A 27,592-nucleotide genomic window follows, 5' to 3' on the forward strand; every position below is an offset into this window, starting at 1 on the left:
CACAGCCTTTGTTTCCCCAGTGTAAGCAATTCTCCTGCCTCAGCCTCTTGAGTAGCTGGGATTACAGGCATGTGCCACCATGCCTGGCTAATTTTGCATTTGTAGAGACAGATTTCTCCATGTTGGTCAGGCTGGTCTTGAACTTCCAACCTCAAGTGATCGGCCTGCCTGGGCCTCCCAAAGTGCTGGAATTACAAGCATGAGCCACCGCACATAGCCTGGAATTTTAGTTTAAAATTTTAGTTTAAAATCCTTTAAATAAGGATGAACTAGAATGGAGAAAAATGACCAAAACTGCTTTTTTCCCCTAGCAATTCCACCACTATTCAACTTTCCAGTAACTGAAAGCAATTCATAGGTGCAGTGGCTCACACCTATAATCCCAGCACTTTTGGGAGGCTGAGGTGAATGGATCTCTTGAGGTCACGTGTTTGAGATCAGCCTAGGCAACATGGTGAAACCCCGTCTCTACTAGAAATACAAAAATTAGCCAGGCATGGTGGCAGGCGCCTATAATCATAGCTGCTCAGAAGGCTGAGGCACGAGAAACACTTGAACCTGGGCGGCAGAGGTTGTAGTCAGCTGGCCACTGCACTCCAGCTGGAGTTAGTTGTGATAATGGCACAATGGTTAGACAACAAAAAAAAGTTGTCAAAAACACATTCTGAAGAAATTATAAGCCTTGCGTGGTGACTCATGCCTATAATCTTAGCACTTTAGGAGGCCGAGGTGGGAGGATTGCTTGAAGCTGGGAGTTTGAAACCAGCCTGGGCAAATAAGTGAGACCCCCATCTCTACAAAAAAAAATTTTTTTAAAGAAATTATAGATTGTTATGATGTCTGAGATTTGATTTAAAATATTCCAGCCAAAAATAAGGCAAGATAGGTAAAAATAAGATTAGCAAATTATTGATAATTGTTAAAGCTAGAAAATAGGTATACTGTTTACCGTTGTATATACTTGAAGTCTTCTACAATAAAATATTTTAAAATTGCATATTGTCATTTCGTTCTTCTTTTTTCTTTTTGAGACGGAGTTTCACTCTTGTTACCCAGGCTGGAGTGCAATGGGGCAATCTCGGCTCACCGCAACCTCCGTCTCCTGGGTTCAGGCAATTCTCCTGCCTCAGCCTCCTGAGTAGCTGCGATTACAGGCACGCGCCACCATGCCCAGCTAATGTTTTGTATTTTTAGTAGAGACGGGGTTTCACCATGTTGACCAGGATGGTCTCGATCTCTTGACCTCGTGATCCACCCGCCTCGGCCTCCCAAAGTGCTGGGATTACAGACTTGAGCCACCGCGCCTGGCCTTGCTCTTCTTATTATATCATCACGTTTTTGCCCCTCCTCAATCATACTCCCATGGCATGTAACCTATTGGAGAAATTCTCCTTGAATTTTCATTCCAGGGAAAGAAAGAAAGAAAGAAAGGACCAAAGAACCCATATGGGATTCAGCCAGGAGTCAAACTCCAGGTGCTGGTCACTTCTTTAGTAGCTTCCAACTTCCTGCTAAGCCACAGGTGTCTCATGGGGACTTCATTTATTTATTTACTTACTTACTTCCTTACTTATTGAGGCAGAGTTTTGCTCTTTTCGCCCAGGCTGAAGTCCAATGGCATGATCTCAGCTCATTGTAACCTCTGCCTCCTGGGTTCAAGTGCTTCTCCTTCCTCAGCCTTCTGAGTAGCTGGGATTAGAGGCGTGCACCACCACACCCAGCTGATTTTGTATTTTTAGGAGAGGCAGGGTTTCACCATGTTGGCTAGGCTGGTATCGAATTCCTGACCTCAGGTGATCCACCAACCTCGGCCTCCCAAAGTGCTGGGATTATAGGCCACTGCACCCGGCCAGAACTTTACCTGATAATAAATTTTCTCACTTCTGCAAAGTACCTAAAGCTTTACGAGTTATGGAGCATTCCCTTTAAACAGTTGGAGTATATATAGTTACTCAAGGATTTCTATAAACCTGTGCTTAAAATTTACTATGTGGGCTCTCTGGGTAATTTGCTATGGATGCTTTGGTTCCTGAGAACCATGAAGAATGGTGTGATACTTGAATGATAATGACACAGAGAACAAGCATTCTTGAGGACACTGATTTTATCAGGAGCAGCTTCAACATGGGGAAGATTTTTTGAATAAATAGTGATAAAGAATCATTCACAAGTAAATGAGACCTGTAAGAATGGCATTTGTTTTATACAAGAGCCTCAAGGAGCCTGGCATGGTGGCTCATGCCTGTAATCCCAGCACTTTGGTAGGCTGAGGTGGGTGGATCATGAGGTCAGGAGTTTGAGACCAGCCTGACCAACATGGTAAAACCCTGTCTCTACTAAAAATACAAAAATTAGCTGGACATCCAGCCACCCAGGAGCCTGAGGCAGGAGAATCACTTGAACCGGGGAGGCAGAGGTTGCAGTGAGCCTAGATCGCAGCGCTGCACTCCAGTCTGGGCAACAGAGCGAGATTCTGTCTCAAAAAAAAGCCTCAAGGAAACAAGGCAATTGGAGCTTAATGCAGAAAAAAACCCACATATGGCAATTTTTCCAAATAAGTATATAGTTACTGTAGAAAATAAATTAAAACTTTTTGGCGTTAAAAACTATTAAAAAGTGGCTAAGTCATAAAGCATTCTTTACTCTCATGGTATGTTAGATTTATAGGTGCTTGGGAACATTTTAATTACTCACATGTGGAAATAATGCTGGCTGTCCTCCCTGAAAGCTGTCCCTCAAAACTAGCTCCTTAGTTTGGTAACTATTATCTGGACCTGGCTTGGGAGCCCCTAGAGGATCAGTTCACTTGCCGAAAAGGATATATTCTGGGGCAGAGTGACCTCAATAAAAAAGACTTCAAATCATCTCATTGGGAGCAGTGACAGGGAAGAGGGCTTGTTAACTCAGAAATGAAAAGCTAAGGTGAAACATAATAGCTACTTTCAAATATTTGAGGTACTATTTTATAGAAGAGAGACTAGACCTGTTCTTTGTAATTTAAGAGTGAGTTAGAACCAGGAACCAAAGTTTCAAGGACCCAGATTTCAATTCAACCTGTGAAGAGCTTTCTAACAGTTGAAGTAGTACTTGAGTGGAGTATCCGGGACGGGATTCTTACTGAGTTGCTTAGTCAGGTAGGAGGGACATTTTACAGTGCTGCTCAGAAATGTCGTCCATGAAATGTTGCTGCACCACACATCATTTTTCTTCTTTCTTTTCTTATTATTATTTTCATTACACTTTAAGTTCTGGGATACACATGCAGAACGTGCAGGTTTATTACACAGCATGCACGTGCCATGATAGTTTGCTGCACCCATTAACCCATTATCTACATTAGGTATTTCTCCTAATTCTATTCCTCCCTGAGCCCCCATTCCTCAACAGTCCCTGGTGTGTGATGTTCCCCTCCCTGTGTCCATGCATTCTTATTGTTCAACTCCCTCTTCTGAGTGAGAATATGTGGTGTTTGGTTTTTCATTCCTGTGTTAGTTTGCTGAGAATGATGGTTTCCAGCTTCATCCATGTCCCTGCAAAGGACATGAACTCATCCTTTTTTTATGGCTGCATAGTATTCCATGGCATATATGTGCCACATTTTCTTTATCATTGATAGGCATTTGGGTTGGTTCCAAGTCTTTGCTACTGTGAACAGTGCTGCAATAAACATAAGTATGCATGTATCTTAATAGTAGAATGATTTATAATCCTTTGGGTATACAGTACCTTCTTTTCTTTTTAATTTCTTTTATGCACAAAGAGCTAGCACAGTTTCTTTCATTGGGTGGATGACTTTGGTAATCTTTTCAAGGAAGATCACTTAGCCCAACGTAATGAAGTCCACCTCTAGCTGACCACTAATGGAAAAATTCCTTGCACAGATTCTGGATCAGACCATGCTGGTTGGAGCAGAAGCAGCAAGAGTGAGAACCCTGGCCAAATTTTCATGAATGGCTCCCCTAGAGCTGCTATTCATGCATCTTGCTTTCAGGATTTCAATGAGGCAAAGAGGCAAAGGCCTTTCCTTTTTTCTTAAGATTTAAATTTTATTTTTTAAATTTATTTATATATATATTTTTTGCCATATTCTACCATGCTGTCAAGTTCAAGAGATTTAAGGTTTAGTAACTTTTTTTCTTCAGTTTTACATCTACAATCATGTTTCCTATAAATGAAAAATGTATTACAATTACCAAAAAAATCCACTTGTAAAATGTAGACCACTTAGATATTTATGTATCAAATATCTTCTGTTCCTTTCTGATATTCTGACAAACATAGGATGGCAATCTCTTCTAGATTTTGTGAGATCTATCCATTTAACTTTTTTTTTTTTTTTTTTTTTTTGAGACAGAATCTCCCTCGGTCACCCAGGCTGGAGTACAATGGCATAATCTCTACTTACTGCAACCTCCGCCTCCCGGGTTCAAGCGATTCTCCTGTCTCAGCCTCCTGAATAGCTGGGGTTACAGGCACGTGCCACCATGCCCAGCTAATTTTTGTATTCTTAGTAGAGACAGCATTTCACCATGTTGGCCAGGCTGGCCTTGAACTCCTGACCTCAGGTGATCCGCCTGCCTCAGCCTCCCAAAGTGCTGAGATTACAGGCGGGAGCCACCAAGTCTGGCTGGAAAAGCAGTTTTAACACTAAGATCTATATTTTATTTTATTAGAATATATTTGAAATCTAATATCACAGTAGAATAAAGTTGTTAAAAAAAAACATGGATCACTGCTGCTCTGTGGAAACTATTATATGAAATCAATTAATTGCATCTCAGTACAACCACTATGGAAAACAGTATGGAGATTCCTTAAACAACTAAAAGTAGATCTACCATTTAACCCAGCAATTCCACTACTGTGTATCTACCCAGAGGAAAAGAAGTCATACGAAAAAGACACATGCATATGCATGTTTATAGCAGCTCAATTCGAAACTGCAAAAATATGGAACCAGCCCAAATGCCCATCAATCAATCAGTGAACAAAGAAAATGTTACATATATATATATATATATATATATTTATCTATATCATAGCCCAGTGAAACTGCATCATGTGTAAGGTGGCCAATTGTCCCGGTTTGCCCAGGACTAAAAGGCTTCCCAGGATATGGGACTTTCAATGCTACAGCTGGCACGGTCCTGGGAAAACCATCCTAATTAGAGCACAGACATGCCGTATGTACTAGCTTCATTTTACTGGAGTGTAATGGAGCTATATATATATTCTGTGGAATACTACTCGGCCATAAAAATGAACAAAATAATGGCATTTGCAGCAACCTGGCTGGAATCGGAGACCATTATTATTCTAAGTGAAGCAACTCAGGAATGGAAAACCAAATACCATATGTTCTCACTCATAAGTGGGAGCTAAGCCATGAGGACGCAAAGGCATAAAGATGATACAGTGGACTCTGGGGACTCAGGGGGAAAAGCGAGGGGGGAAAGGGATAAAAGACCACACACGTTGGATCGACTACTACTACGGAAAACAGTGTGGGGATTCCTTAAAGAACTAAAAGTAGATCCACCAAGCTTGGGTGTTGGGTGCACCAAAATCTCAGAAATTACCAATAAAGAACTTATCTATGTAACCAGACACCACCTGTCCCCCAAAAGCCTATTGAATTTTTTTATAGGCAGGTAGGTAGTGCCAAAAAAAAAAAAAAAAAAGAAATGTCTTTAAAAATGAAAAAATACCTGACAGAAAAATGCTCAATATTACTTATCTTTTTTAAAAAATGGTATCTGCACTAAGAGCCTCTACGTTGACTAAATAATACATGTTCCATATGTACATGTGCCGCTGTTTGAAAATATAAAGATTCTATTATGATTATAAAATAAGAATGCAGGCTGGGTGAGGTGGCCTATGCCTGTAATCCCAGCACTTTGGGAGGCTGAAGGGGGGCAGATCTCCTGAGGTCAGGGAGTTCAAAGCCAGCTTGGCCAACATGGTGAAACGCTGTTTCTGCTAGAAATATAAAAATTAGTCAGGCGTGGTGGTGTGCACCTGCAATCCCTGCTACTCAGGAGGCTGAGGCAGGAAAATCGCTTGAACCTGGCAGGCAGAGGTTGCAGTGAGCCAAGATCGTGCCACTGCACTCCAGCCTGGGCAACAAAGACTCTGTCTCAAAAAAAAAAAAAAAAAAAAAGAATGCATTTAAAGTGCTACTAAATTAAAAGTAGCTTTTAATTAATATATATTTTTCTAAGCAATATATACTAAAAGTATCATTTCTGTTACATGGAGATTCAAACACTTTTTATGTAGGAGTGTCTTTACACTGATAAGTTTGCTAATAATCCGGGGCCTCTTCACACAGCTGCGCAGTTTGTGCACTGCACATAGCGCTGAGTGAGCTCCAGCCCTCATGTGCTAACCCAGCCATCAGCTCAGTGAAACTGCATCATGTGTAATGTGGCCAACTGTCCCGGTTTGCCTGAGACTAAAAGGCTTCCTGGGATATGGGACTTTCAATGCTATAACCAGCACAGTCCTGGGAAAGCCAACCTAATCAGAGCACAGACATGCCATATGTACTAGCTTCAGCCTTGGAATCCTTTCTTTAGAAGTATAAGCCTAAAATAGCTGACATGATGAAGCCATTTTTATATTACTTCTTTTCTCTTTATGTTTTAAAGGTGAGAGAGCCATGTAATCCTGCCAACATCCTGACCAAGCCCGATCCAAGAACCTTCTGGACTAATGATGATTCAGGTATTATTGGAAAAATACAATTTGTTTTCTGTTATGTACAGGATGCAGTCTATAGTAAAGCTCTACACAAAGCCAAGATTTAGGGGAAAATTTTGTTTATTCTTACCTAACCCAACACTTGAATACACTTTGCAATCGATGTTTTTTTTTTTTTTGGAAACAGAGTCTTGCTCTGTCACCCAGGCTGGAGTGCAGGGGCGCTATCTCGGCTCACCGCAACCTCCACCTCCCAGGTTCAAACAATTTTCCTGCTTCAGCCTTCCTGAGTAGCTGGGACTACAGGCATGTGCTACCATGCCTGGCTAATTTTTTGTATTTTAATAGAGACAGAGTTTCACCATGTTTTTGCCAGGTTGGTCTTAAACTCCTGACCTCAGGCAATCCGCCTGCCTCAGTCTCCCAAAGTGTTGGGATTACAGGCATGAGCCACCACGCCCGGCCTTGCAATCAATATTATCCTAAAAGTTCTTTCATTATATCTTCTTTTTAGTATCTAAAACATGTATATTAGAGCCCTTTGTCCTTTGTAAGTATGACGATTGGGTTTTCACATTTCTATGTGAGACATGCCTCCTTCAAACCTTGTTATAATATTGGCATATTACCTGCCTATCATTAAAATAGATATATAAAATCAGGTACAGCTTTGTGCATTGTGAAGCATACTTAAGTGTTGGGAAGAATGAAGGAATGAGTCTGTTTGCTGGAGTAGAAGATAGAGGAGTAGAATAAAGTGGGCAAATACATGAGTCCAAGTTTGTCTTCTAGGGCAAGGAAGGAAATGAAAACCTAGGGTGAATCATACTTCGGAATACTTACAGGAGGGAGGGATGTCTTGCACTATGATATCAGGGCCATACGTCTAATCAGAATCAGAGGAATGCCACTTTATGAGATCGGAGAATATGCTGCAGGTTATATAATTAGAAATTACACTTAGACAAAGGGTAGGGAATGCTCTCATAGGAAATAGAAGACGTTTAAACATTCTTTTTCATGCTGGGCGCGATGGCTCACCCCTGCAATCCCAGCACTTTGGGAGGCCGAGGAGGGCAGATCACGAGGTCAGGAGATTGAGACAATCCTGGCTAACACAGTGAAACCCTGTCTCTACTAAAAATACAAAAAATTAGCCAGGCGTGCTGGTGCACACCTGTAGTCCCAGCTACTTGGGAGGCTGAGGCAGGAGAATCTCTCGAACCCGGGAGGCAGAGGTTGTGGTGAGCTGAGATCGCGCAACTGCACCCCAGCGTGGGTGACAGAGTGAGACTCCATCTCAAAAAAAAAAAAAAAGATTCTTTTTCACAAACACACCCAAGCCATGAGGCCTAATTACACAAAGTAGACACTAGAAATGAAAGAGGAGGTGAAGCCAAAAGGAGCTAAAATAATTAAGAGAGTGATAGTAGAGCTTTCACCTTTTCTAATGAAATAGGCCTAATGAAATAGAAAACTTGTGCTGATATCTGATATTTGTATTATGCCTCACACTTTTACAAATGGTTCAGCAGAAATCTAATGTAGTGTTTGCAGCAATCCCTTGAAATAGGAGGGACAGCCTTTTCCTTGTTATGCCTCTATTAGAAAGGAAATAATAAGCTGAATAGGTTAGCTGTCATATCCAAAGCTCCCAGCCAGAAAATACCAAGGCTGGGAGAATGGAGAGCAGACTGCCCAGTTCTATAGCACACTTCCTAGGAAGAAGCAGCTCTCCTAGCAGAAACAGCTTGGGCTAAATCTGCGCTTTAATCTGTTCTTCATAAAAGGAGTCAGAGACTGTGCCTATTAGCAGAAGCAGGAGGACTTGGAAGGAAAGTGAGAAACTCTCTGATTTTTTTTTTTTTTTTCAAAGACCAGGCAGGCTCGTGGTCTAAACATTATCAATTTCATCTGTCAAAAATTTTTTTTCTGTCTTGTTTCATTATGCCTTTTGAAGAAAAAAGAAAAAACATAAAAGCAAATTAGCCTATTTATGCCATCATTTCAGCCCATTCGAAGTACACCACCACAATAAACAAGCCATCTGCTATTAAGATCTACAGCACATGTGTTATGAAGAACCAATGCAGAATGAAACGTAAATGATTTTTGATGTTATGTAAAGAAAATGGAAAGGGAGGGAAATCTGTACAGGACAGGTCTAGAAAATTGTGCTTCACCAGTGGCCCTTTGGGCTGGTCTGTCTATAAAGTAGCCATTCTTTATTCTTCTACTTTCTTAATAAACTTGTTTTCACAAAAAAAGAAAGAGGAAAGAAAGAGAGAGAGAAAGAAAGAAAGGAAGGAAGGAAAGAAGGAAGGAAGGAAGGAAGGAAGGAAGGAAGGAAGGAAGGAAGGAAGGAAGGAAGGAAGGAAATAGCCAGGTGTGGTGGGGCATGCCTATAACCCCAACTACTTGGGAGGCTGAGGCAGGAGAATCGCTTGAACCAAGAAGGCAGAGGTTGCAGTGAGCCAAGATTGCACCACTGCACTCCAGCCTGGGCAACAAGACTCCATCTCGAAAAAAAAAAAAAGAAAAGAAAGAAAGAAAATGAAATGAAAGAAAGAAAAAAAAAGAAAGGGAGAGAGAGAGAGAAAGAAAGAAAGAGAAAAAAGAAAACGTTGCTTAGATGCTTTTCGAAGCCTAAAGAAATTATATTATGGGCTGAATGCGGTGGCTTACACCCGTAATCCCAGCAATTTGGGAGGTCGAGGTGGGCAGATCGCCTGAGGTCAGAAGTGTGAGACCAGCCTGGCCAACATGGTGAAACCCCATCTCTACTAAAAATACAAAATTAGCTAGGCATGGTGGTAGGCGCCTGTAATCTCAGCTACTCTGGAGGCTGAGGTGGGAGAATCACTTGAACCCAAGGAAGTGAAGCTTGCAGTGAGCCAAGATTGTGCCATTGGACTCCAGCCTGGGCAATAAGAACAAAATTTGGTCACACACATACATACACACACACACACACACACACACACACACACACACACAAATAGGAATGGAAATATTCAGATCTGCTCTTTTTTTTTTCTCTGAGCTAGAGTCTTGCTCTGTCACCCAGGCTGGAGTGCAGTGGTATGATATATTTACTCATTTTTAAAACATTATTACTTTTCCTTTGTTAGTAGGGTTACAAAGAATGGAGTGTCCCTCCTACAAGAGCTCATCTCATGCAGAGCTTCCCAGTCAGCAACTTAACCAACTCATAAAGTAGGATCTATGTCTACAGTAATTTTTTTCTTTTTCTTTTTTTTGGTGGGGGCCTAGTTGGTCAGTCCATTACTATAAGTTTTTTTTTTTTTTTTTTTTTTTAATCTCCCCCTCCAGTGGTCTTTTGGTTCTTTTAATCAATTTTTGCTTTATATATTTTGAACATGTTTCATTATTAGACACCTATGTCTTTATGATTATTATTTCCTGATGAACTGATCATTTTATCATTAGGAAATATTTTTCTTTATCTCTGGTAAAAGTCTTTGTTTGAACTCTATTTCTTCTGATAGATGTAGCCAGTCCAGTCTTCCAAAGCCTTCTTTTCACATGGCATATATTTTCTATCCATTTTCTTTCAACCTATGTCTTATAAAGTGCCTATCTTATAGGCATCATGAGGTTAGGTTTTCCTTTTAAATCCTATCTAACAATCTCTGTTTTTTACTTGGGATATTTAGACCCTTTACGCTTAATGTAATGACAGTTAGTTTGAGCTTTACTGTTTTGCTATTTGTTTTCTATATGCCCCTTATCTTCTTTGTTTGCTTATTCTTCCTTTACTGACTTCTCTAGGATTATTTGAATAGGTTTTAGAATTTAATATTAATTTGCCTGTTGACTTTCTAGTTATACCCTTTGCATCATATTTTCAGTGGTGCTCTGAAGATTATAATAAATGACTTTATTTATTTTATTTTTGAGACAGTCTCAGTCTGCTGCCCAGGTTGGAGTGCAGTGGCACCACCTTGGCTTGCTGTGACTTCCACCTTCTGGGTTCAAGTAATTCTCCTGTCTCAGCCTCCCAGGTAGTGGTATTAGAGGCACGTGCCACCCCTGGCTAATTTTTGTGCTTTTAGTAGAGACGGTGTTTCATTATGTTGGCCAGGTTGGTCTCGATCTCCTGAACTCAAGTGATCCACCTGCCTCAGTCTCTGAAAGTGCTAGGATTACAGGCGTGAGCCACTGTACCTGACCTAAACTTTAAATTTTCATAAACCATGGTCAACATTTTCAAACAATGTAGGTGTATCTACCCCACTCTACTCTTATCTTTTAAATTATAGCTGTCATATATATTATCTATACTGTATATGTACTAAACCCTCCATATGTGTAGTAAACCCTACAGTACAGTGCATTTTTTAAAAAATAAGAAGAAAATTATCTTTTGTATTCACCCAGATTATTACCATTTCTGATGTTCTTTATTTCTTACTGCAAATTTGTTTCTCTCTGGTATCATTTCCCTTTAGCCTGGAAATTTTCCTTCAGGGTTTCTTTTTATGTATGTATGTATGTATGCATTTATTTATTTGAGACAGAGTCTCACTCCGTGGAATGCAGTGGTGCAATCTCGGCTCATGGCAACCTCTGCCTCCCGGATTCAAGTGATTCTCTTGCCTCAGCCTCCCAGTTAGCTGGGACTACAGGCGTGCACCACCATGCCCAGTTAAGCTTTGTGTTTTTAGTACAAACGGTGTTTCACCATGTTGGCCAGTATGGCCTCAATCTCTTGACCTCGTGATCTGCCCTCCTTGGCTTCCCAAAGTGCTGGGATTACAGGCGTGAGCCACCATGCCCAGCTGTTTTTACTATTTTTTTGAGACAGAGTCTCGCACTGTCACCCAGGCTGAAGTGCAGTGGCAAGACCTCAGCTCACTGCAACCTCCACCTCCCAGGTACAAGCAATCTTCCTGTCTCAGCCTCCTGAGTAGCTGGGATTGCAGGTGCAAGCCACCATGCGTGGCTAATTTTTATGTTTGTTTTATGGTTTTTTTTGAGACAGAATCTCTCTCTGTCAAAGGCACCAGGCTGGAGTGCAGTGGGGCAATCTCAGCCCACTGCAACCTCCGCCTCCCGGGTTTAAGCAATTCACCTGCCTCAGCCTCCCAGTAGCTAGGACTACAGGTGCACGCCACCACGTGCCGCTAGTTTTTGTATTTTTAGACAGGGTTTCACAATGTTGGCCAGGATGCTCTCAATCTCTTGACCTCGTGATCCGCCCGCCTCAGTCTCGCAAAGTGCTGGGATTACAGGCATGAGCCACCACGCCCGGCCTAATTTTTGTATTTTTAATAGAGACAGGATTACACCACATTGACCGTGCTGGTCTTGAACTACTGACCTCAAGTGATGCACCCACCTCAGCCTCCCAAAGTGCTGGGATTATAGGCGTGAGCCACCGTGCCCAGCCAGAATTTCTTATAAGTCTTCTGGCAGTGAAATATCTTAGCTTTTTTAAATCTACATGATATGACTCTATAAATGAAAATATCTTTATTTCATTCTTGAAGGATGTTTTTGCAAGATATGGAATTCTAGGTGGTTACTTTTTTTTCTTTCATCACTATAAAGATGTTAGCTCTTGTCTTCCGGCCTGTAGAGTTTCTGATGAGAAGTCAACAATGTTTATGTTATTGCTATGCTGAATGTGATGTGCAGTCTTTCACTGGCTGCTCTAATATTTTTTTAATATTTGTTTTTTATCAGTTTGACTATGATGTGCCTAGAGTAGAATCTATTCTTCAAGATGTAGACCTCTCAGTTTTAGGAAGTTAAATATTCTTCTATTTCACTAGTAGCATTTTCACAATTTGAATCCAAGTGATGAAATTCTTCTATCTGGTGGTTTCTACACTGCAGCACGCCCTTTCTTCTCCAGCTTATCAGCACTCGGAAACTCTTCCTAACTGATTTGAATTCTGCTTAGTGCAAACACAAGCTTGAGCAGCTGCACTGCCATCCATCTGCAACGCCTAGTCTAATGAGCCTGTAAATGGATTCTTTACAAAGCCCATGTTCTAGTCATTGCTGTGGTAGGAGTTTTGTTATTTTAACTTCTACAAATTCCTGAAATGATTTTAATAATACAAGAAATAATAGGCCAGGCACAGTGGCTCATGCCTGTAATCCCAGCACTTTGGGAGGCCGAGGCAGGTAGATCACCAATGGTCAGGAGTTCAAGCCCAGCCGGGCCATCATGGCTTAACCCTGTCTCTACAAAAAATACAAAAATTGGCTGGGTGTGATGTCTCACGCCTGTAATCCAAACACTTTGGAGACCAAGGCGGGCAGATCACCTGAGGTCGGGAGTTCAAGACCAGCCTGACCAACATGGTGAAACCCCGTCTTTAAAAAAAAAAAGAAAAGAAAAATACAAAAATTAGCTAAGCCTAGTGGTGCATGCCTATAATCCCAGCTATTCAGGAGGCTGAGGCAGGAGAATCGCTTGAACCTGGGAGGCGGAGGTTGCAATGAGCCAAGATTGGGCCACTGCACTCCAGCCTGGGCAACAAAGCAAGATTCTGTCTCAAAAATATAATAATAAATAAATAAAGGAAATAATACAAAAAATGACAATGTTTTTGTCTTTTTTTGGTCATTTTTTTAAAGAATGAAGTATTTTCTTTCAAAATCAGTCATCATCAGAGAGTATTTTATTTATTTAATGTAATGTGTAGTCTTTTTTTTTTTTTTTTTGAGATGAGTTCTCACTCTTGTCACCCAGGCTGAAGTACAGTGGCATGATCTCAGCTGACTGCAGCCTCAATTTCCTGGGCTCAAGCAATCCTCCTGCCTCTCAGCCCCACAAGCAGCTGGGACTATAAACACATGCCACCACACCCAGCTAATTTCTTATATTCTTGTAGATTCAGGGTTTCTCCATGTTGCCCAGGCTGATCTTGAACTTCTGAGCTCAAGTGATCCACCTGCCCTGGCCTCCCAAAGTGCTGGGATTATAGGTGTGAGCCAGCATCCGGCCTGATACACAATTTAAATAGAGTTAAATATTAGGGGTGGTTAGTCCACATTGCTTGGTGGAAATAGAAGTTATATATAAACATGATTTTGTGAAGAATTAAGGAATTACTCAAGGCAGTTTCATTACGTGAAATCTGGTAGAATTGCCTAGATTTTTACATTCACTGTCTTTTTGTGTGAGTACCAGAGGACAGGACTAGCATGCTCACCTGAAGATAGATATGGTATACAGTTTAAAAAACAAAACTCATTTTTTAAGTCTTTCTTTTTTACGATTATAACATAAAAGTGCCCTACACTCATCATAGGGAAAAGATAAAAAATAAGAGAAAGGAAGAAACTTGATCACCCGCACTCTTACACTTTTGTTCACTGGGCTTAGAATTTCTTGTGCATTCCCAGCAGTTGTTCAGACAACAAGCAAACAGGCCACACAAGTTTAGGTTCTTTCCTGTTATCTTTGTTTTTCGGCTTTGAAACCTGAGTTGTTTGTTTTTGTACACTTTTGATTTACAATCACTGGTCCTGCAGTGGCCTGTAATTTCCTCTTGAATTAGAATTTCAAGGTAGAATGAGTTTCTTCATACTTTCAAAATGTGTGTTTTTCCCCAGTACTATTATTGGCAACCTAGATGATGTTCTTTGCTTAGAGAAAACCAGATAATGAAGTGGTTAAACAACATTTATTTGCAAGGTCATTATTTTAGCTAGGCACTGGTTTTGCCAGGTAAGAAACATAACTCTTTGATGTTCACCCTGGGCTTTTACTTAATGTCCCTTTTTAACAAGACAATTTTACCACTGGGTTTTTTAAAAATGTCTACATTTCTTTCAAGCAAAAAATTTAAGAGCAAGAATCATTACTGCATACATTTTTCCCAGAGAAGAAAATCGAATTTTTCTTTATATTTTCAGGATTGTGCATTATTCGTGTATGTATACACACACACACACACACACACACACACACACACACACACACACAATTTGTTTTTCTTTCTTTTTTAAAATTTTGTTTTAGGTTTGGGGGTACATGTGAAGGTTTGTACATAAGTAAACTCTCTTTTTCTTTTTTTTGGAAGAGAGAGTCTTTTGCTCTGTCACCCAGTCTGGAGTGCAGTGGTGCGATCTCGGCTCACTGCAACCTCCACCTTTTGGGTTCAAGCTACTCTCCTGCCTCAGCCTCGTGAGTAGCTGGGCTTACAGGCACGCGCCACTACACCAGGCTAATTTTTGTATTTTTAGTAGAGATGGGGTTTCACCATGTTGGCTAGACTGACCTAGAACTCCTGAGCTCAAGTGATCTGCCCACCTCAGCCTCCCAAAGTACTGGGATTACAGGCATGAGCCACCATGCTGGGCCAGCATAGATAAGCTCTTGTCACATGGGTTTTGCTGTACAGATTATTTCATCACCCCGGTACTAAGTCCAATACCCAATAGTTATCTTTTCTGTTCCTTTTCTTCTTCCTAACCTCTGTCCTCAAGTAGACCTAGTGTCTATTGTTTCTGTCTTTGTGAAGTTCTCATCATTAAGCTCCTATATATTTTCTAATGGTTCATCACATTAAAAAAATCAGTTCAAGCTGGGCGTGGTGGCTTGCACCTATGGTCTCAGCTACTAAGGAATATGGGGCAGCAGGATGGCTTGAGCCCAAGAGTTGGAGGCTGCAGTGAGCCATGATCATGCCTTTGCATTCCAGCCTGGGCTACAGAGTGACAACCTGTCTTAAAAATAAATAAATACAAGAATAAATAAATAAATAAAAATTATGCCAGGCAAGGTGGCTCACGCCTGTAATTCCAGCACTTTGGGATGCCGAGGCAGGCAGATCACCTGAGGTCAAGAGTTCAAGACCAGCCTAACCAACATGGAGAAACTCCATCTCTACTAAAAATACCAAATTAGCTTGGTGTGGTGGCACATGCCTGTCATCCCAGCTACTCGCGAGGCTGAGGCAGGAGAATCACTTGAACCTGGGAGGTGGAGGTTGCAGTGAGCCGGGATCGTGCCATTGCACTCCAGCCTGGGCAACAAGAGTGAAACTCCATCTCAGAAAAATAAATAAATAAAAAATAAATTAAAAAATAAAAATCAGCTCAAATTCTGGGGACTTAGGAATCACTACTGGTAGCTCACACCTCTAATTCCAGCTACTCAGGATGCTGAAGCAGGAGGATCACTTGAGGCCAGGAGTAAGACCCTGTTCCCCAAAAAAAGAAAAAGAGAAAAAGAAAAAAAGAATATATATATATAAAGTAGTATATCCGTATTTACTCAGGAGCAGTAATAGTTTATGTACCAAATGTAGAAATAAAATGATTCATAATTTGAAAACATATGGACTACAGAAATATTTTAGTATTTTATATATTCAGAGAATATATAAAATTGTATCATTGGATTAATGTAAGCAGAGGAGGGACTTCACTACATGAATTTTTTAAAGAAAACAATTTCTAGATTTTTTTTCTCTTGAAAAGCAAAACACTCATATTTATAGCTAGAAAACAGTTGCTTGTCTGCTGAAGTATGGCATCATCCAGCAAAAAAGAGAAATATATGAAAAGGTAAACATCATCTGCTTACACAAAAATTTTCCATCTGATACATGTTGGCCAACATACTCATGGTAGACTTTGCCTCCTGATATTACAGACAAATTATCTAGTAAAAATCTGTGGACACATGAAAATCCTGTAAGTTGACTAACCTCATTTACTCAGGTGATAACTACAAAAAGGTAGCTATCTCAGTAATAAAATCATCTTACCCACAGTGAAGAATTCCAAAGTCTCCTAGTGTCATCAGTGGGAACAGAGATGAAGCTAGGCTTTGAAAAGAACAAGGACACAGTCATAAGAAGCTAAAGTGGCTGGGCGTGGTGGCTCACGCCTGTAATCCAAGCACTTTGGAGGCCAACGGGGGCAGATCACCTGAAGTCAGGAGTTCAAGGCCAGCCTGACCAACATGGTGAAACCCCGTCTTCATTTAAAAAAAAAAAAAGAAGCTAAATTATCCTTTGGCCTACATCTTGTATACCCTCCACCTGATTAAACAAAAATTCTTTGCAAAGACTGGCTTCCCAAGAGGCCACTTACGTTTCTTGTGGATGTTCACCCATAAATTTGGTCCTCCAATTAACTGATATTTGGACTATTTTTGCTATTTTATTTTATTTTTTGAGACAGAGTCTTGCATTGTCGACCAGGCAGTGGCTCAGAGTGGCACGATCTCAGCTCACTGCAACTTCCACCTCCCGGGTTCAAGCGATTCTCCTGCCTGTGCCTCCCAAGTAGCTGATATTACAGGTCCTCGCCTCCATGCCTGGCTAATTTTTGTATTTTTAGTAGAGATGGAGTTTCACCATGTTGGCCAGGCTGGTCTCGAACTTCAGATCTCAGTGCTAGGATCACAGGCATGAGCCACCAAGCCCAGCCTATTTTTGCCTTTTATGTGTTGAAGTTTGAAAAATAATGACCTCAACATAACAATAACTGCATATTCTTGACCAATTAACTGAACTGGAGATGGTTGGTCATAACTTTTCATGCAATCAAATGAAGGGCCCCCTAAAGAGAATACAAGAAAAACGTAACACCTTTGGGCAGAAAGAAACGAGAAAAAAATGTACAAATGAGTTGTAATACCACATCTCAAGTTAGAGTCTCTAACTCGCTAGCTATCTTCCACTACTCCCCTTAATAATTTCCTGTACATTTAGGGGTTTTGTTGGTGTGGTGGTGGTTTTTTGAGACAGGGCCTCATGTTGTCACCCAGGCTGGAGCAGTGGCACGATCACAGCTTACTGTAGCTGTAGCCTTGACCTCCCAGTTTCAAGCAATTCTCTTATCTCAGCCCTCCAAGTGGCTGGGACTACAGGCATGAGCCACCACACCCAGCTAATTTTTTTATTTGTAGAAATGGGGTTTCACGATGTTGCCCAGGCTGGTCCCAAACCCCAAAGCTCAAGTGATCTACCCGTCTCAGCCACTCAAAATGCTGGGATTTGAGGTGAGAGCCACTGTACCCGGCCTTATACATTCAGTTTTTAACAGACTTCCTTGCCCATGGTACATGCACAATCAAATGTGTTGAAAAAATGAATACAATTAGGACTCTCCAAAATTAAGGTAGCTAGAGATTCATTCTGAAGGTCTTTTTGAAGATTTAATCCATCAGAAAGAGACCCACTCACTCTATCACTCATACTGGTTTTTGGCATCTCCTACTTCTACTTAAACTTTAAAAAATCAATTTCTGTATCTTAGAACAGGTAACCACAATCATTCTCAGCTTCCTGAACCACATCTCTTTTAGTCAAGTGACCTCACATCAGAAGTTGGCCAGTAGGCCATGCATGGAGCAGCATAAAACTGCCCAGCAGTGTACAATCTGTTGTGGTCGTGTTGTGAACTCTTGAGTCTGGCCTTCTCCAATTAAGCAAGAGTTTGCCGCAGATTTCAATGCTTACTACCTGCGTGGCTTTGGGCAAATTATTATTATTTATTTATTATTTTATTTTAGGGCAAATTATCATTTTTTTCTTTGTTTTCTTTGTTTTAGACAGAGTCTCCTCTGTTGCCCAGGCTGGATTTGAACTCCTGGGCTCAAGTGATCCTCATGGCCAAGCACGGTGGCTCATACCTGTAATCCCAGCACTTTGAGAGGCCGAGGCAGGTAGCTCACTTGAGCTCAGAAGTTCAAGACCAACCTGGGCAACATAGTGAGACCCCATCTCTTTTTAAACTAAAAAAAAAAGTGGCCAGGCATGGTGGCTCATGCCTGTAATCCAAGCACTTTGGAGGCCAAGGCGGGCGGATCACTTGAGGTCGGGAGTTCAAGACCAGCCTGACCAACATGGTGAAACCCCGTCTCTAAAAAAAAAAATTAAAAAAAAAAGTGATCCTCCCACCTCATTCTTCAGAATAGCTGGGATTACAGGCACATGGCTGGCTGGGCAAATTATTTAACCCTTCTGTCCTTTTATTTCTTTCACTTGCAAAAGTGAAATAGTAATAGTAGATCATAGAATTTCATGAGGATCAAAAAAGATAATGCAGTAAAGGTACTTATAACTGTGTTAACATAATTAGTGGCCAGTTTATGTTAGCTCTTTTTACTTGAAGAAAGAATTACATCATATACATGGGATTACATTTACCTAAGATTATACTTTCATGGGCTTTACAAACTATGGTTTGAAAGAATAATGAATTTTATTTTATCACTATTATTACTATTTGATACATTACTGGACCCCAAACTTGTTTTTTCTGCTGAACCATGAAGCTTATAATTTGCTGTGTTCCATTATCTGGGGCCCCAGACACAAAACTGATAAGCTTCCTGGAAGTAGACATATGGCTAGACTTAAAATCCTCAAATTGGAGAGAACCTTAGTTGCCTAGTCATTTAGATAAAATATTGCATTCTTAAGCTAAGATCTGTAAAGGAAAAAGCACTTTGTTTTGCATGACTTAAACCATCTACAATTGTTTAGAGGGTTCCAAGTTCAAGGATGGGTTATTTATTCCAGTGAGTAGTGAAATGTTATTTCTAAACTCCTCTGTGTAAAGATACTTAAAGTCATGCTCATCTAGCATCTGAGTTATGTTTGGCAGTGAAAAGTTTGTCAGATCCTATCCTCACAACTGTCCTAGTGCCAAATGTGTGAATGTGTGACTATAGGCTCAGTTTAGCTCAACACAGAGAGGCCCCTCACTCTTGCCTTGGATTATGTAAATGAAGGGTTTAGCTTTCTGAAGCTTTCCAATTGGAGCAAAATCTGTTTCTGCCTTTGTGGAACTTAAAATTTTCTCTTTCTCTTTGTTCTGACCAAAATTGCTTGTTATTTCTGCTGTTTTACTAAAGGCTAAACTAACAGTGTTTCACAATAGCTCATTTTGCTAATTCCCCAGGATTCTTTTAAAACTATTTTCATGCAGTATTTTCTTGTGCTCATTTTATCCAAATCATTCATTTTATGTCCAAGATCTTTTATTTCCATAGCCCTAAAAGACATTTTATTATAGCTAAAATGATACCAAGAAATTTTCTCACTTAATAAATACAAGGAAAATAGGTGAAATGCAACTTCATTTTTTAATGAACCTACTCTCATTACTTTAAGTCAGACTAATATGGCAGCAGATCAAAAAATTCTAGTGGATTTTAACTGTAGCTAAAAAAAGTCCTAAATTTTATTAAGTTAAGCATGCTGAAATATTCAGCCTTTAATGGCTTTCTTTTTGCCTAAGAAGGTTATCTCATAACACAGGATACATAATACTGTGAAAAGAAAAACTTTTGACAAATTGAATTTAACAGCTTATTTGAACAGAGTGATTCTCCAATCCAGCAGCCCTCAGAACCAAAGGAGGCTCAGAGAGTTCCACTGGGCAAATAGGTGGGCAGGGAGCATTTATAGACAGAACAGGGAGCATTTATATACAGTAACAGCTCTGAATTTGCCTTATTTGGGCATAGTCTGATCAGTTGGCAGCCTGTGATTGGCTGAAGCTCAGTTGCTGTGATTGGCTGAAGTTTGGTTACTGTGATTGGCTGAGACTCAGCTAGTTGTAACAAAAATATATATAGCATGTCGCTATAACATTGATGAGAAAAAAGAAAAGATTTCCAGCTGGGGCCACCGTCTGTGTAAAGTTCACACATTCTCCTCACGTCTTTGTGGGTTTTCTCCATGTTTCCTCTCACACCCCAAAGATATGCATGTGAGGTTCATTGCCACGTCCACGTTGTTCCAGTCTGAGCAAGTATGAGCGTGTGTGTGAGTGCATCTTGAGGATGGGACAGTGTCCTGTCCAAGGTTGGTGTCACCTTGTTCCCTGAGATGGCCTAGTAGGCTAAGGTTGTCTACCACCCTGAAATGGAATAATTGGGTAGTTTTCTTTCTTTCTTCCTTCCTTCGTTTCATTTCTTTTTCTTTCTTTCTCTTTCTTTCTTTCTTTTTCTTTCTTTCTTTCTTTTTCTTTCTTTCCTTTCTTTCTTCCTTTCTCTTTCTTTCTTTCTCTTTCTCTTTCTTTCTTTCTCTTTCTTTCTTTCTCTTTCTTTTTCTTTCTTTCTTTTTATTATAGAAATTGGCTCACATTGGCTGGGTGTGGTGGCACACGCCTGTAATCCAAGCACTTTGGAAGCCAAGGCGGGCAGATCACCTGAGGTCTGGAGTTCAAGACCAGCCTGACCAACATGATGAAACCCTGTCTTAAAAAAAAAAAAAAGAAAGAAATTGGCTCATACGATTGTGGATCTTTCTTTCTTTCTTTCTTTCTCTTTCCTTTTTTCTCTCTTTCTTTCTTTGTTTCTTTCTTTGTTTCTTTCTTTCTTTTTTCTCCTTTTTTTCCCCCCTTCTTTCTTTCTTTTTTTTTTTTTTTTTTGAGACGGAGTTTCACTCATGTTACCCAGGCTGGAGGCAATGGCGCGATCTCGGCTCACCGCAACCTCCGCCTCCTGGGTTCAGGCAATTCTCCTGCCTCAGCCTCCTGAGTAGCTGGGATTACAGGCACGCGCCACCATGCCCAGCTAATTTTTTGTAGTTTTAGTAGAGACGGGGTTTCACCATGTTGACCAGGATGGTCTCGATCTCTTGACCTCGTGATCCACCCGCCTCGGCCTCCCAAAGTGCTGGGATTACAGGCTTGAGCCACCGCGCCCGGCTCTTTTTTTTTTTTTTTAACTGCTTCTTGCAGAGCAGGGCTAACTCAGGCAGTGTACCCAGAGTCAGCTATTAATCCCTCCAGCCAGGGTGTGACTGAGGGAGAAGACCTCACTCAAGTAAACAAAAAAGAAAAACAGAAAATCTAAAACAACAGCAACTTCAGTGTGCAGGAAGTAACATAAGAAAGAGAGAAAAGAACAAAGAAGAAAAACAACAGCAACTCGCTCTAAGTACTGTGGAAACAAACTGGAAATGAGGCTAGAAAAAAAAAAAAAAAAAACAAAGGGAGAAGATCCCTGTAGTCCCAGCTACTTGGGAGGCTGAGATGAGATCACCTGGGCGAGACCAGGAATTTATTTCAATGTTTAGTGTTTGGAGTGTTTTGGTCTTTATTTAGAAGTTATGTGATGTTTATGTCCAAAAGTATGCCATAGGAAGTTAATTCCTCTTTATATCAATTAGCTTGCAGTGGAATTGGTTTCCTTATACTTTATTTCACTTAAAGTTACAATATCTAAGAACCTAGCTTCCATTTTTAGTGAGGACTTACAATGTAGTCCTAAATTAGGTTTTCAGTTTGTGGACATACTGAGCCAAGTTGCAGTCAGGTAGGGATTCAAGGAACAGAGGTGACCTCAGGTCAAATTTAGTTTGACAATGTGAAAGACATGATATCAGCTTATATGCCTGACTTAGAGAAAAGAAGTGGAAAAGAAGATTTTTGAACACATGCCCTTAATAACAAGTGTTTTATTTGGTTAAATGTAAACACAATTTTTAACATTGGAAGAAAAATTATGTTATGACTTTAAAATTGTACATAGTAAGGAAAATAGGCTCATAACTAATAATGAAAACAGGCTATTCCAGGAATGAAATGACCACAAAGAGGGGCAGTGTGGGGCAGGAAGTAAGGACTTAAGAATAGTAGGTGGGCCAGGAGGGTGCAGTGGCTCCCACCTACAATCCCAGCACTTTAGGAGGCCAAGGCAGGTGGATCATTTGAGGTCTAGTTTCAGACCAGCCTGGTCATGGAGAAAATACAAAAGTGCAAAAATTAGCCAGGCATGATGGTGCATGCCTATAATCCCAGCTGCCTGGGAGGCAGAGGTGGGAAAATCACTTGAACTCGGGAGGCAGAGGTTATAGTGAGCCAAGATCATGCTGCTGCACTCCAGCCTGGACAACAGAGCAAGACTCCAACTCAGTCTACAAAAAAAGAATAGGGAGTGGGATGGATGGAAGTGGAGGGGGTAGGGTAAAACCAGGAATGCCAGAGACAAGAATAGAGTTATATTTTAATGCAGAAGGCCCCCAGCAAACTCATGAGAGTTGATTGAAGTAAATCAACTCTAAGATTCTATCTTACTCTAAAACTGCTTTATTTTGTTAAGGTGTAAATTGAAAGTAAAAAGAAAATGCAAAAGGATTTAGGGAAAGATTAGCTCAGGCTGCGCTGGAGTCATTGAAGTAGACATCAATAAACAATGTAGCTCATGAAATCCTGAACCTTCCTCTTCAGAAATGAATGTGGCAGCCAGCATTTCCTACTGATCAAAATTTTGGCTCGTAGGCTAGGCGTGGTGGCCCACGCCTGTATTTCCAGCACTTTAGGAGGCTGAGGCAGGTGGATCACCTAAGGTTAGGAGTTCCAAACAAGCCTGGCCAACATGGCAAAACCCCATCTCTACAAAAATACAAAAATCAGCAGGGCATCGTGGTGCACGCCTGTAGTCCCAGCTACTCTGGAGGCTGAGGCAGGAGATTTCGCTTGAACCTGGAGGCTGAGGTTACAGTGAGCCAAGATAGTGCCACTGGACTCTAGCCTAGGGGACAAAGTGAGGCCCTGTCTCAAAAAAAAAAAAAAAAAAAAAAAAAAAAAAAAAAAAAAAAAAAAAAAGAAAAGAAAAGAAAAAAAAATTTGCCTCTTAGAGAAAAATTTTGTATTAATAGGCCATGATGTTCCTGTGGATATGAAATTACATAACTCACTTGAGTTTTCTCCCATAAGTAGTTTCATCGGATCTTTCCAATCATTCTGTGAAATTAGCGAAATAGCTGTTAACTCTGAGAATACTTGAAGAAGTACTTTACCCAAAGCTGAATGTTGAATCATAAGTGCTGAAACAGAACTCATAAGTCAATTCTCTTGGAAACTTTTCCAATTCTCTTTTCGCTGCTTCAAAAAGACAAGAGTGGAACTATGCCATGAAAATCCACTAGCTTAAATGTGGACACAAGTGTTTGTGGCAAGTGAGTTAGCAGAAGATGAGATTCAAACTGCAATGTGATCTTGCCAGTGGGCAGAGTGCTGAGAGAGGAAAGAAATTAGACAAATACAAGCTTTGTTTTACAGGAGTTAGATATATTGTCTCCCTTTCAGCCCAGCATTTTGCTAGGTTCTGTGGAGAAGGAGGCAAGTTTTCACCCATGAGAGCTCAGGTAGGTAAATTGGATAGATGCAGGTAGAATACAAATAAAGCAGTGTAAACACAAGTTAAAATAATGGCAGTTAGCCAGGCACGGTGGCTCACGCCTGTAATCCAAGCACTTTGAGAGGCCGAGGCGGATGGATTGCTTGAACTCAGTTCAATACCAGCCTGGGCAACAAGGTGATACCCCATTTCTACAAAAAATACACAAATTAGCATTAGGTGCACGCCTGTGGTCCCAGCTACTTGGGAAGCTGAGGTGGGAGGATGGCTTGAGCCCAGGAGGTCGAGGCTGCAGTGAGCTGTGATTATGCCACTGCACTCCAGCCTGAGTAACAGAGTGAGGCCCTGTCTCAAAAAATAAAAATAAAAATAAATAATAGTAGTTGCCTACAAATAGGTGATGAGCTGTCATTTAGAACAGGTGAGGATGAAGATTATTTCACTGATTAAAAGCAAGGTTTTTGGGCCGGGTATGGTGGCTCACACCTTTAATCCCAGAACTTTGGGAGGCAGAGGCGAGTGGGTCACCTGAGGTCAGGAGTTTGAGACCAGCCGGACAAACATGGTGAAACCTCGTCTCCACTAAAAATACAAAAATTAGCCAGGCATGGTGGTGTGTGCCTGTAATCCCAGCTACTCGGGAGGCTGAGGCAGGAGAATCGTTTGAACCCAGGAGGTTGCAGTGAGCCAAGATTTTGCCACTATACTTCAGCCTAGGCAACAGAGAGAGACTACGTCTAAAAGAGAAAAAAGCAAAGCTTTTGATGTCAGAAGCACCTAGAATTGCATTCTGATTTTGTTGTCTGTGTCACTCCACCAAGTAATGTTTACTTGTTCAAGCCACAGATCTTAAAATATATATAAGAAGAAGGCCAGGTGTGGTGGCTCACATCTGTAATCTCAGCACTTTGGGAGGCTGGGCAGATCATGAGGTCAGGAGATAGAGACCATCTTGGTTAACACAGTGAAACTCCATCTCTACTAAAAATTCAAAAAGCCAGGCATGGTGGCACACACCCGTAATGCCAGCTACTTGGGAGGCTGAGGCAGGAGAATCTCTTGAGCCTGGGAGGCAGAAGTTGCAGTGAGCCGAGATCATGCCACTGCACTCCAAGCTGGATGACAGAGCAAGACTCTGTCTCAAAAAAAAAAAAAAAAAAAGATAGTAAACATTTTTCAAAAGATCATTATGAGGATTAAATAAGAAATTGCATTAAAAAATAACATTAGGCATAGCGTCTGCCACTTAGTATAATCATTCAAGAAATGTCAGCTATTACAACAGGTAGACTTAACTGTGGAAGTTACAGAGAACATGTTCATTTCACTTTGAAGTATTCCCTTAGCACTACTGTAGCACCTGCCTTGAGAATGTGCAGAAGAGCTATTCCTTAAAAAACTTTCATGAGGATATTTGATCACAGCTTAAGGAAAAACTTTAATGATTTATGCTAGTTGACAGTGGTAGAGATGGTTTTGGAGGTAGAAGTGATTCCAGTGAAAAGATTAGAAAAAGACCTTAATAAATGGTTGTCAGGAATATTGTATGGGGTAAGGGGAATGTTCCTGTTTCTTAAGATTTTTTTTTTGTCCTTGGTAAAGTCTGTTCATGATTTAATGAATAGCATAAAATGAGATGGGCAGTGACATACCCCAACTTTCATGTAGACAGTAACTTTGAACTTTAAAACAAAGAGGGAAAAAAAGCATTGAATGTGCTATGAACTGTCCTTAATACGCACGAACCCATGAATGCAATAGTGCTAAGGTTAGCAGTGCATAGCATAATTGTTGGGTTATTTTTAGAAATGGCAAAAAATAGCTGGGTGCAGTGGCTCATGCCTGTAATCCCAGCACTTTGGGAGGCTGAGGCAGTTGGATCACCTGAGGTCAAGAGTTTGAGACCAGCCTGGCCAAGATGGTGAAACCCCATCTTTACTATAGTAAACATACAAAAATTAGCAGACATGGTGGCAGATGCCTGTAATCCCAGCTACTTGGGAGGCTGAGGCAGGAGAATCACTTGGACCCAGGAGGCAGAGGTTGCAGTGAGCTGAGATTGAGATCCCGCCATTGGACTCCAGCCTGGGCAACTGTGTCTCAAAAAAACCAAAAACAATAACAAACAAAACAAAATTAAAAAAAAAAAAAAAAAAATAAAAAAAAAAAAAACAACAACAAAAGAAAATGGGAGGTGGGAAGAGAACAGTGACAAACAGGGTTACAAACTGTGTGTGCCAGAAGGCCAGGCACAGTGGCCCACGCCTGTAATCCCAGCACTTTGGGAAGCCAAAGCAGGTGGATTACTTGAGGCCAGAGGTTCACGACAAGTATAGACAATATGGCAAAACCCCTTCTCTACTAAAAATACAAAAATTAACCGGGTGTGGTGGCATACTCCTGTAATCCCAGCTACTTGGGAGGCTGAGGCAGGAGAATTGCTTGAACCCAGGAGGCGGAGGTTGTAGTGAGCCAAGATCGTATCACTGCACTCCAGCCTGGGCAATACAGCCAGACTCTATCTCTAAAAAACAACAACAAAAAAGAAACTATGTATGACAGGGCCCATTTCTGCTCTTTGGTTGCTTTTTTCCCCACTATTGAAGGAAAAGTCAAAAGGCAATCAGTTATCCATCAGTTATAAATATAGGAGCAGATTGTCAATATAAAAACAATACTTAGAGCTGGGCGCAGTGGCTCAGCCTGTAACCCCAGCACTTTGGGAGGCCAAGGGGGCCGGATCACTTGAGGTCAGGAGTTTGAGACCAGCCTGACCAACATGTCAAAACCCTGTTTCTACTAAAATACAAAGATTAACTGGGCATGGTAACGCATGCCTATAATCCCAGCTACTTGGGAGGCTGGGGCAGGAGAATCGCTTGAATTTGGGAGATAGAGGTTGCAGTGAACCGAGATGGCGCCATTGCACTCCAGCCTGGGTGACAGAGTGAGACTCCATCTCAAAAAAAAAAAAAATTCAGAAAAACAGAAAACAAAACAAAACAAAAACAAACAAACAAAAAAATGCTTACAATGTGGTAAAGAGAGAAAAGAGAATACTTTTGCTTTTAAAAAGTAAAATCAGGGCTTATTAAATGCCTTGCTAAATTGAATTTATGTTAGTATATAATAAGGTATATAAACAACATGATTTGAAGAATGAACTTTAAGTAGGTCTATTGTAATGATCTGTGCTTGTGTTCTAAGGCATTAGATTTTTAAGCAACACTTTACGGGTTGTGAAATAGAATAATTGTTGATACTAATTGATAGAAATAGTCTTGTCTATTTGGCATAATCATTTGTTCCAAATAATTATAGAGTACAATGTAACTTTAAGCAAAATTTCATAAACAAATAATAAGTAACATTATAGTAGTAGCTTCTTGAATTTACTATATTTGTGTAGTTTATAAAGTTAAACATTATGTATGATTCCCATCTTTTGCTCATATCCATTTCACTTCTTCTCTGTAATTTTCTTGTGGTCTTATACAAAAGCTTATTTTCATTATTTTAGTTTCCATTTATATTTTCTATGAAATGATGATTAGGAAACAAAGTTGAGCCGGGCGCGGTGGCTCAAGCCTGTAATCCCAGCACTTTGGGAGGCCAAGGCGGGTGGATCACGAGGTCAAGAGATCGAGACCATCCTGGTCAACATGGTGAAACCCTGTCTCTACTAAAAATACAAAACATTAGCTGGGCATGGTGGCACATGCCTGTAATCCCAGCTACTGAGGAAGTTGAGGCAGGAGAATTGCCTGAACCCAGGAGGCGGAGGTTGCGGTG

General features: G+C 40.7%; 1 protein-coding gene and 1 non-coding gene across 2 annotated transcripts in view; both read left to right on the forward strand.

Annotated features, from left to right (window-relative positions):
* SGK1 (serum/glucocorticoid regulated kinase 1) overlaps positions 1-27,592 on the forward strand; it is a 147,017-nt gene that overhangs the window by 99,346 nt on the left and 20,079 nt on the right. The window contains exon 4 of the mRNA XM_032274724.1: positions 6,654-6,729. Coding sequence (XP_032130615.1) covers positions 6,654-6,729 — 76 coding nt within the window. The remainder of the gene's footprint in view (positions 1-6,653; positions 6,730-27,592) is intronic.
* Positions 7,241-7,344, forward strand: LOC116549844. The gene has a single exon (XR_004268120.1). It is a non-coding gene; the product is annotated as a small nucleolar RNA U13 (small nucleolar RNA).

This window comes from Sapajus apella, unplaced genomic scaffold (genome assembly GCF_009761245.1).
Source record: "Sapajus apella isolate SASKATOON/1434 unplaced genomic scaffold, GSC_monkey_1.0 scaffold6, whole genome shotgun sequence".
Classification (NCBI taxonomy): Eukaryota; Metazoa; Chordata; class Mammalia; order Primates; family Cebidae; genus Sapajus; species Sapajus apella.